Genomic DNA, 12,016 nt, shown 5'->3' with positions numbered 1-12,016 from the left:
ATAGACTCTCCTAGACTGGATTTCATATACCGTCGCTTGTGCGTTGTTTGAGTAAATGGGACGGTAAATACTATGAGAGGTATGTGCACACCCCATTGCCTCTCTCTAACTGCAGCTCAGATGCAGTAAAAGATTGATGGACTGCCGCTAATTTCGGAGCGTACGTGTTATAACTTATGGTCACCTGGATGCCCTGTTAACGTATAACATGATGATGCCGCCAATTAGAGAGCAGTGATTTATCAGTCGAACCAATGACACACAAAACTCGTACGAGCATCCTAGCCCAACCAGTTAAGTCCAAAACACCAATCTCATCCTCTGCAATATGAATCATTGTATTTCAAACATACTGAGCTTATATACCGAACAGACAGGCCACACGTACCATAAATAGGAAAACAACATTTGTACAAGATTTAACTAAATGTGCTTGTGAATAAAGGAGATAGTAAACGATAGACGACATGTAGTGCCGTGCTTCGCTAATCGTTCACCCTGATAACCGTTATAATACAAATCTTAACGGTGTATAAAATCAGAAGGCAAAGAGAAGCGGCAGCTACAGTTTTATTGACAAATGACGCAGGCCAGAAAGCTATAAGCACATAAGTAAATATCAGAGAGCGAAACAAAAATGACACGCATTGGAGGTGGCGAGTAAGCAAACTCACTTTAATCAAGCGTTAACCAATATTTATAGTCAGACAAGAATAAGTTACAGACATGCGATGAATAGGATAAGAAGTGTACACACACCTACGCTCATATAAAATGGTCAGGGTTAATAAGTGAATGATTAACAAGGTGAAAAATGATCCTGATGGTGAGTTCACTTGTCCAGAAGTAAGAATAAGGCATATGGGCTTGACATAACAACCGATACTACAGACATAATTCAAGAATGGTAAATCATATAACAATAGTTTATAGGTCAAAATAAAGCTCATAATAAGAGGAACACAAACATGAATAGTTTAGTTATTTAGCAATTATACGATAAAAAATATATGCATAGTATTGGTCCATAAATGGATCCCAAAGTTATCATTCACTATTGTTATCGGGACATAACGTTACTAGTTTTAAACCATATGTGTCTCCGAAGTATCAGTCGTATGTTTTGGCATCATCGGTTTAACAGTTTTCAGATTAGACGCATAATACAAGGTTGGAAGGGCAAACCAACTGACCAGGTAGTGAGTTTTTATTGGCAAAACCAAAACATGGTGTCAATTCATGATGACAATGGCCTTGGGACTGAGCCCTGTCAACAGGTGCAAATTACCTGAATGGGTTTTTCGTGATTATCGTAATCAATGTTAGAGACGGTATGATAACTTGAAGTCGTATCTTGGATGCCTAGTCTTTCCTACTACTGTGATGTATGCTAATTATGTCGACATACATTAGTATTATGTAACACCACTCGGAAGTGGGAAACCTGGTATTAGAAGGCTAAGATCTAGTTGAAAAGAATAGAAGGGGAAGTAGAAAGGAATTGTGGACTAGAATAACCATACAGAATGTGAAGGACAAACGATGGAAATTCGCAAATGAAGTATTCAGTGTAAGGTTCTAATGCTTTAGCAAGACATTCTGTTGAATGTACCCCCTTGTTTTCTCTTTCACAACAATACCACCAATACTGTTTCTACCTCTACTACTATGAGGTTAGTCGTGACAATTTCATTTCGCTGTGCTGATATGGTGTAACAACTACAAGCATTGTACACATGTACCAGGTTCAACATTATTTTTAACTGACTAACAGTCAGATGTTGCCCAGATTACTCAGGTACTTTTCGAAAAAATCATCTTTCCGATAGACCAGATAAACGTCAGCATACCAATCCAAACAGTTAGATCTTTAGATATCAATTTGAAACAACCAGATGGATCAGGAAATGGATAGCTGAGTTGTTAAAAATACTATGTGCTAATATTATGAGTGAATGTACTATAACATAACACCTTTATTAAAATAATTGTGAAAGACCAATCGGATTTCACCTAAAACTTTTCTAATCAATGTAGTACATCTAACTGAATAGATTTTCTACGTATTGGATGGTATTCTCGTCTGCGTAAAAAGATCAGTGTATAAAAGGTGAAATATGAACGAAACAGAATTTGTTGTCTGCACAAGTCACTATTTTATAAATATAAAAATATGCGTTTAGGTCGTGCAGCTTGGATCGGTTTAAATACAGCTTCATATATATGTGAATTAGTATTTTTGGGTTTGGCAATCGCAGCGCAAATATCACCAGATTGGGCTGTTTACGATGTTACATATATTGGCCTTATTGATGATTATAATCAATTAAGTCGTTCTCGTGGATTATGGAAACAATGTATTACTAACGAAATAGGTAAGCTTTCAGATAAAATATCTTTATTAATATAGTTTATTATCAATTGTAATCTATTGTAAAGAAATTCTTATGGTTACTATCTTGATTGATACCACGATGATTTGTTTGTTTCTGTGATCATAGATCTTATAGATTGAAACAAAATGAAAGATGAATGAGTGACCTTCAATGTAAATACTAGAAAATGAAGGAATTGATAAAGGATTGTGCACATTCTAGGATAGAAACTTCAGATAACAATATCACTGAAAATCCACTTTCCTATGTACTGGTAAACAATCCGAAATAATTGACGATTAATGTGCGAATTGTAGTGTGGAAGTCTGATGGAAGACGAGATTGAAGTTGAAATATACAATATGAAAAGGCTATTGATAGTAATGAGAATGTTATAACCGTATTTTTTAAAGAAAACAGTGTGTTTACCTATATTAATTATCTGTAAACAATGGATTGCCGAATGTGTGTGAGGTCATAATTTACGGTTGATCATTGAGCTATTCTAACGTGATCTTGTGAAACTTCAACTAATTATTACGTTCAGTAGAGGGTGATGGATTATTATGAGGAATGAGAAATAAGCTTTTCAAGTTCGAGATGAGAAACAGAGTCAGCGTTGTCATCACGAACTGATATCAGGTCTAATATCAATAATATCCAACAGTCTTATAATATAAATTACAATTCACAATAATTAATGGACACTTTTATGATGAATTCCATTTGGGAATGTTTTGAGAAATATCTATTTATGGCGGATGGATTGTCAAATCGTGAATTCAATGTAAATGTCAGTTATCATACTGAGCATTGAGTCTTCACATGATTACAGTCTCCATAGTCTGATTGAATAACTTCCAATTAGTTTACCAACAACAGGTGGGATCGCTGACACATTTTTAACGTGTATAATATGAATTTTAATCTAAATCATAACGGCTCACATTATCCGTACGATTATCAGTGCTCAGTAAATGTATTCCATCCAGCACCTTCCACCATTCTTTCATTCATTGAATGAGTGAGCGATGTCTAATGAAGTTTAATGTTCACCAAAGATTTCATCTTAAATAAATGAGGATATCCGCAACCATTCCCCATAACTATCCTAGTAAATAGCAGCCCATAACACCACATGGAAACAGAAATGTCATTAAAACAAAACTTGAAATGGAATATTTGGCAGACCGTAATCATACACTGGATTAACTGAAAAATCACGCAAAGCATGGAGTCCGAAATACGGGAAATTTCACTAACCAAAGTTGTTTATTATAAGCAAAGATGGATAGTGGCTAGCAGTGGAATCCAGTTTGACGCGCGTTTCGTCCTATTTGGGACTCGTCAGCTGGATGTACCTGCATCTCAGAGTTGATGTTCACTCTGGGACTCGAACCCAGTACCTTTCGCGTCAAACGCCATTGTGATATCCACTGAGCCAAAGTTGTTTATTTACTATTGACACATTATTTGGTTTTAAACATGTATAGTTGTTAAATAATTCATGTTTAGAAATCAGTTTTTACTTTTAAACTATGACTTCCAAAATCAGTACAATATTCAATGAAAGTTAATATATTTTTCTTAATAACACAACTATTGTTTTAGACAAATAAACACATTTATTTTACAGAAGAGAAATCCATTCACTCCATTGTCTTCCTTTAATGTATTTTTAGTAAGTACATCATACAATGGTCAATGTTATCCTCTGGAAAATTGTGAAGAATTTAGCAGCTACAATGATAAAGTTCTACCAATATTTTGTAAGTCTGTAAAATGTTTCGTAAAAAATATAGCGAATAATGGATACAAAAATACATTTCGAAATGAACATGAAATTCGTCACTAATATAGGCGAGCTGTGAATATTGTTATATTTGATAGTTTCACATCGAGTGCTAATCTCGGTTGGACAATCATTAGATATGATGAAGCATCGGACAACTGATCTTCGACGTATGAGAGAAATGTGTAGTGCTTATCCATGACGTCAGCGTAAACCGACCTCACGAGATTCAGATATTGAAATGAGTGCTTATTCCCTATACAACTCCAAAATGATGTATATCTGAATCATCGGATTCATTTACCAATGCAGAATTCTCATCGTAGTAGCTTGTTGAACTCGTGTATGTAGTGAATATAATGGCTGTGTGATTGATATAAGATCGGTTTCGTGATGAGTTTCTATCCAATATAGAGATCCGTTCATCAGAAGACCTGATCATCCTGATAGGGGACCTGAACATCAAGGTCACTGTGAACGACACAACGTATGAAAACATAGTGCGGCTACATGGAGTGGAAGTGAGGAACGAGAATATTTATTGACTAAGAAGTCTATGTGCTTTCAACAACATGCTTGTTGGTGGTACTGATTTCTCACACAAATGCATGCGCTGAGCTACATGGATTTTACTGGATTACACTACAGATGATCAGATTAGTAACTTACATATCAATGAAAATTTCAAAGGTTTGATGGAAGAAATGATAACAAAGAGAGATGATATTGCTTGAGATTACCACTTGTTGGTGTTAAAGCCATGTCTTAATCTAAACAAGGATTGAGCAAACATTGGGAAAATTAGAACAACACATGTAAGCGAACAATATTGTTTTCAAAACGGAAAAAGGGGGAAAATTACAAACAAAGGATAACGAAATTAAAAATAAAACTCAAATAAAATAGTAATGTCCTTTGTTATGTCCGGCCATGGAAGGGATAGGGAGTTTACAAATTTCTTCTGTACACATAAATTGGGATGAAAATGTACGAATTCCTATGGCTTAAGCTATATGAAGGAGACGGGAACGAACTCCGTTGAGAAATGATGGAGGTATACTATAGATCACTAGAGATGATTTCGATTTATCTACATTACAACCACTATCAATTAGATGTGCCAAGATAGAACTGCATATTGTTTTTATCTGGCCCTTCCCAAAACATGCTGGTAGATATTCACTCATTAAGTTGCCTAGTAGAACGCCCGATATAGCTATCTCCACAGGAGCAGCTGAACTTATAAATGCACATAGAGGAGGCCTACTCAGGTAATTTTTCCTTCGCTTGAGTAGGCATCGTTGGTCGACTCCAGAAAGTCAACGCAAGATTGGCTGAGTAGAATGTCCTTCTAATTACTTTCATTAACCTATCTTTCAGCGTATCACTAGCCACATCCCCGTTGAATTGTAGTTTCATGTATAAAGGTTTCGTTAGAACAGTTGAAATCTCAGACTTCTTTCTTTTATCATACATGTACTTCTTAATGAACGCACTAGGGTAGCCGATCTCTGTCAGTGAGTTATTGAAAAATTCCAGCTCCTGACTTGAAGTATTTACTGAACAGATCTTTTTTGCTCTAGTAGTGAGGCATCTAACCAAATTTATCTTATATCGGATAGGTGTAAAGCTATAGAAGTGAGTATATTGGCAGGCTGAATGACTTTTTCTATACACACTTCTACTTAACGAACCATCACTTCGCCTGCTTAGTGTGACATCAGGGAAATTCAGCTTTTTGCCACACTCACCTTCACCAGTGAAACTAACCGCTGGATGTACACTGTTGAAATTTTCTAAGGGTTTATCCCTACTGGTGTTCTTGTTTACGACAATGAATGTGTTGTCGATGTAGCGGCAGTATAAATCAAGCTTCATAATAGTCTCATTAAGTGGTCCAGTTTCTAGCTTGACTAGGAAGAGATCGGCTAGAATCGTGCCTACTATCCACTTGTACTTTTAACTATTATGCTCAGTGACGTATTCTATTTCATTCGGGACGACAGTAGACTCACTGAGTTCAAGATGGATCTCAGCAACAAGCTTCATGCCCTACGAGATCTGTTAGAAAAACAGAAATCTACTATGGAGAGACATTGGACAGGGACTGAAGTGGTAATAAATTCAACATCTCCAGAGTGACTGGGTCGCAAATAATGTCAGAAGAAAGACTGGATCTCTGTGGGCACTCTGGACAAGATTAGAGAAAGGAAGTACACGAACACAGCAATTAGGAACAGTCAAACTTAAGTTGGGAAAGCCATGGCATATATATATCGTATGCTCATGTTTTTGCATAAAACAAAAAAATTTCATATTAGATATACATGGTAATCAATAAACTTTACGAATTCATTTTTTCTCAGTAATGAGACATACTATAAACATACTGCAAATCGCTGCGATCATCTTGGTTTTCATCAACATCATTATAACATGTACAATTCTTCTCACAGCATGTATGACACCAGAGAAAATCAGATATCGAACAGCTCAATATGCAGCTTTGGGTGGAGGCGCAGCATTATGGTTTACAGGTAAATTAATTTCATGTATTTTACGTCGTCATATAACATAAGTGGAAAAGTGGTTCGATCGTAAAACTATCGAGTTTTCAAACAATAGGTCCCAGTTTGAACATAATCGGCATCAATTCAGTTCGGGTTTCACGGATAGTAGTACTACTAGCATTTGGACAGTGACTGTGACTAAAAACCGAGTGTTTTAACCTGTTCTAGATAGATGAGTTCTGTTGTCGTATATGTATACATGTATATTCGTCACAAACAATCAATCGCATGGTCACTTTAAATCTTTGTGAACATTTTTCTACAGATATGTAAAACATGCTACGTACACATGTATGATGACTGATAGCTTTCAAAAGAACTTTATTTACTATGTAGTAAACATATTTGCCTCACGATCAACATTTCTGTTTGTGCTACTTATGTTTATCCGAAATGATCATCGGAATTAATTACAAGTAGTTGCACAAATTTCCAAAAACTGATTCATTACTTTTTAAATTCAAGTAGTATGAATCATACGTAGAAGTTTCTGTGTGAAGTGACACGATTGAAGTATGCATAGGTTGAAAATCTGTGATACAACTAGTAAACTGATAACAACATCAAACTCACAGAATGGAATCATCATCATCATTCTCCAACTTCAAGAGATATGAAATAATTGTGGCATAACAGATTAGTTTGGTTTAGACATTGAAAAATAATGGAATTCATGTTACATTAGGTTTACTGCAACCCATGTATATTGAGAGTTTGTCGGTATCATCATGGAATTTCCACTTGGTAAAATTCGAATGAATTGGCCATTGAAAAGACTGCTATTAATAAAAATAATACATTTGTAGTATCTGAATGAGTATGAAAATGAGATTTTGTGGCTCAGTGTGAGGTACTTCTTCACATAATAATAACAATTATTATTATTATTATTATTATTATTATTATTATTATTATTAGTAGTAGTAGTAGTAGTAGTAGTAGTAGTATTCCCTCTGGCTTTACTCAATAATAATTTTTTTGGGACAATATAGAATTCTCATCACAAAGTATTTCAACAAGTTTCCTTTACACAACAATATGGGACAAAACCGATAACTGCATACATATATACGAAACCTGAGTAGATAAACTACCTGGAACTGAATAAAACGGTTTTATAAGAAGGAGATTTGAATCTGTACAACATTTTAATTCGAAACGTGTTTAAGTATACAAGTTACTGATTAGGTGAAGAGGAAAATATGAATGAAGTAGATAGTTTGTATCTGATAAGATATCACCTGTCATGAGTTTGGAAGATGGTGCTCTGAACTCAAATGTGTGGGGCACAACAACTTACTTACTCACACACGCCTGTTACTCACAATGGAGCAAAGGTCGCCGACCAGCATTCTCTAACCCACTCTGTCCTGGGCCTTCCTTTCTAGTTCTGATTTATTCTATCATAGGAATGCCGTATGATATTGCTTATCTTCTCAGGCACGCCGTAATGTCGAAGAAGCCTCCATAGTGCCGTCCTGTCCACGCTATCAAATGCCTTCTCCTAGTCAATGAAGTTGATGTAGAGTGATGAATTCCATTCCATTGATTGTTCCACAATGATACGTAGAGTTGCGATTTGATCTATGCACGATCTATCCTTACGAAACCCAGCTTGTTGATCTCGAAGTTGGGCGTTAACGCAGTCCTTCATTCTGCTTAACAACACGCTGTTGAAGACTTTTCCTGGTATTGAGAGAAGTATGATGCTTCTGTAGTTTTCACACTTGACGAGATCGCCTTTCTTTGGTATTTTGATCAGATGTCCTTCTTTCCAGTCTGCAGGTACTAGTTCTTCATCAGAATGGTCAGGTCTTTTGTTGGACACTTCTCGACGATCGACTGCAGCCTATCGTAGAATTGATCTTTAACGTCTTCGTTGTAGTCGTTGGTAGGCACGTAGCATCAAATGACATTCATTGTAATGCCCTCATTCTTTGTGTTGAAGGAGGTTTTGATGATCCTTGGTCCATGAGATTCTCATCCTTTGAGTGCATTTTGTGCTTGTTTGGACAGCATCAATGCAACTCCTTGTGCATGTGGAGCATTCTCTTATTGATGGCCGGAGTATAACAGATGCTCTCCTGAAGATAGTCGTTGCTGTCCGACCTGCGTTCAATGTATTTCACTGATCCCAAGCACCTCCAGGTTGTATTTTCTCATTTCTGCAGCAATTTGGAAGACTCTCCCGGCCTCCCACATTGTACGAGCATTCCACGCATCTAGATAAATTGTTGCTCTGGTTGTTAGAAGCGGCATCGGCCTCATGACTTCCGAAGGAACTCGGCTTTCAACATGAGACGTCATAATTCTTCCCTCAACTCGGAGGACAGAGTTTAAATGGTTTGAATAATATTGTCTGGTTAGTGTTTTTTAGAGAGTTGGTGTTCTACGGGATGAGGTCGCCAACCCCATGCCAAACCCTCCTCCTTCATCCTGGCTTGGGACCGACAGTAGACCACGGAGGGTCTACAGGCGGAGTTAGCGCACAACAACAACCAATATAGACTGAGATTTGACTCCAAGTAGCTCGTACTGGTTAACGCGTTATTAGTCTGGCATAGCGCCAAAGTCACATAAGTCGGAATAGTAATTGGCGATTTAGTCACGTGACAATTGATGTGTCAAAACACATATCAGAACTACTGAAAATGCATATCAACCTTTGATCATACGATTTACAAACACAAACAAATATCGTCTTATCTCTAAACCGTTTTCTCAACAATTTTCATTTCTAACTAATCATTATGAATTTCAGATGAATATGTGTGTTTATTTACAACTCAGGTTTCAACAATTTTGTTCATTGAATTCCATTTTCTTGAACCAAACAGGTTTAATTTATTTCATCAGTCTTCTGATATATTACGAAAATATGTCGCAAGAAAATTATCGACTAGATACTGAGCTAAAATCAGCCAGATCTGCATGGACAACGGTAAGATTCAAACGATAAGTGTATAGCTTTGTATCTGTTTATTATTGTCAGTAGGTCGCAAAATAATGTCAAATGTTTTCAACATAGTACTGAAATTCCATATTGAATTACTCATTTGAGTTGTGAGCATAAGTTTGCAAGCATCGACTACAATCTGTTATGGGTGATCACTGACGATGTTTATTACACTCTCAGATCTACACTATCTTTCCGGATAAGTAACATTCATTTCAACAGTATGAATGTAACATTACTACGATAGTTCTTTCATCAGATAGATTTTATGATATTGTTCAGTTTGTGGTTGAGGAAAACGTCAGTGATCTTACTTAGCATTTAACTCTCGTATAAGACATTCAGTATTCTGTTTTAAATATTCGAATGCTCATTCAATGCGTCCAGATAAATGTCAACATTTGATTGCCATTGTGAAACAGAGTTCATCCACATTTTATTTTGAGACGATTCTAAGTATTGATTTCGAAGTACTGGAATCATGTTGTGAGATTTCGACATCATAATACGAGTGTTCAATAGTATTCTGGTTATTTACACAATAGTCTTTAGGCTACCGATATTTCATGATGACCCATCATAATTTCTTAAGTGAATCGCAACTTTCACTTTAACATCCACTATACTGTGAAAATTTCTGCAATACTCCAATTCTCATGTGAACCATATTTGTAAGTTATGCATGCATCAAACTGATCCTGTTACGTAACAACCAATTGTACCACAAGAGGAACTACCTAGAGAACGTCACCTTTTAATCAGACCACTCATGACATTTTCATAAACTGACACACAGAGATCATATTAACAACGTTTGGTTACTCAGTGCGTACAATGTTTTCGGAGAATGCGAAACAAGGTCAAATAAGAAAATCCCCATATAAACAGTAAGTAGGTGGCCTAAATGATGACAGAGTATGCTTATCAGTCATGATGCTGAGAGCTTAAACGGGTGCGTATTTTCTTAATATTATATATGTTTATGTCATAGAATTTGATGGATTTATAATTTTCTGCTTAGATTGTTCGTGAAAATACAATATATTCACCTGGTGGTATGATACCTATGGCTTGGTCAGCTTGTTTACTTATCTATGCTGGTAGTATTTTCCAATTGATCGCAAGTCTTTTTGAAAAACCAATAAAAGAAGAAACTATAACATATGTAGAAACAGCGATAGAGATGAAAACCGACTTTATAAATAAAGCCACTACTTCATAATACAATATATTTTTGTGTATTTCAATTAGTTTCTTAACATAATTAGATATTATTTCCACATGTGCACAAGTGTAAACTGTGTTGCTTTCTATCACTGATTCCATAATAATAGCACAATTGTTTCCTCTTTGAATTGTTATGATTTCAATTGTATTTGACGCTAATTATTGTTATTATTATTATTGTTATATATTCCGACAATACCAGTTACAGAATTCAACCAGTTAACAGGGGGCGTACTCAGATCGATATAGATAGTGATATTAAATGTAGAGGACAGATATGTGATATTAGACTGTTTGATATATTCTAGTTCAAAAATAGATGAGGTAGTACTATTTCCACACGTTTTACAACAATGAAAGTGTTCAGGGGGAACTTCTATCTCATTTTAAGTGGAGATACCGTTGATATATGAACGGTGTATTGAAGGTCAATTGCTGAGCCATAACCAATCGATTATGATCATCGACAACACGAGAGGAAATGAAATTGAATCAGAGATCACATAACAATTAAAGCAATAATTACTACAATAGGTCAGTCAGTCATTCAATCAGTCTGGTCTGCCAGAGTACATGTGTCAGGTTAGTTTATGATAAACCGTTCATGTTGGGAGTGATCTTATTTCACGGACACATTGTGGTTAAGTATTCCAGAGTTTGGAAAATTTACTGGTCAAGTAATTGATATGGAGAGAAGATTTAGAATATGATTGTTTCACTAATGACAAAGAGTTACATGTGATGTGAGTAGGAGTTTCTTAATTGAATGTAAAATATAGTTTATTACGTATTTCGATGAAGAAGATGAGATTAAGTTTAAGTCTTCTCTTCTATGAAGATTTGAGTTCATGTTTATCACATGTGTATTTATTATTTAAGTTAGAATTGGTGCGAAGAATGTGAAGCATAAGCTGTTCCTGAATGGATTCCAACCTTATGATTGAGATATATTCTATTATTTAAAGTGAACATTCGTGGGTTATTCATACTGGTTACTAAATGTTGCTTTACAACATGTTTAAAATAAAAAGGAACGAATCGAGCGAAGAAATTTCTTTTCAACTAGTTTTTCATCATGGCTCTACACTAATATATA

The 12,016-nt window shown here is 35.7% G+C and overlaps 2 protein-coding genes across 3 annotated transcripts in view; both read left to right on the top strand.

Annotated features, from left to right (window-relative positions):
* Positions 1 to 6,745, top strand: part of Smp_142010.1 (methionyl aminopeptidase 1 (M24 family)) — a gene marked incomplete at both ends in the record, with an annotated part of 31,104 nt that extends 24,359 nt beyond the window's left edge. Inside the window, 3 exons of one of the 2 annotated variants that reach the window (XM_018798158.1) lie at positions 2,184 to 2,375; positions 4,058 to 4,144; positions 6,534 to 6,745. In XM_018798158.1, the coding sequence (XP_018653127.1) occupies positions 2,184 to 2,375; positions 4,058 to 4,144; positions 6,534 to 6,745 (491 nt within the window). Of the gene's footprint in view, positions 1 to 2,183; positions 2,376 to 2,410; positions 2,639 to 4,057; positions 4,145 to 6,533 lie in introns of those variants that run through there. The other variant, XM_018798159.1, reaches the window with a different exon arrangement.
* Positions 6,746 to 9,615: 2,870 nt separating this feature from the next.
* Smp_142020 (hypothetical protein) lies at positions 9,616 to 10,915 on the top strand (the record flags this gene model as incomplete). Its single annotated transcript, XM_018798157.1, has 2 exons — positions 9,616 to 9,678; positions 10,715 to 10,915. The coding sequence occupies 2 exons, from the start codon at positions 9,616 to 9,618 to the stop codon at positions 10,913 to 10,915; spliced, it is 264 nt and encodes an 87-aa protein (XP_018653126.1).
* Between the last annotated feature and the right edge of the window lie 1,101 nt (positions 10,916 to 12,016).

The sequence above is a fragment of the Schistosoma mansoni genome, chromosome 6 (assembly GCF_000237925.1).
Source record: "Schistosoma mansoni strain Puerto Rico chromosome 6, complete genome".
NCBI classification, from domain to species: Eukaryota; Metazoa; Platyhelminthes; class Trematoda; order Strigeidida; family Schistosomatidae; genus Schistosoma; species Schistosoma mansoni.
The sequence above is the reverse complement of the archived record's forward strand: the minus strand, read 5'-3'. Positions and strand labels throughout refer to the sequence as shown.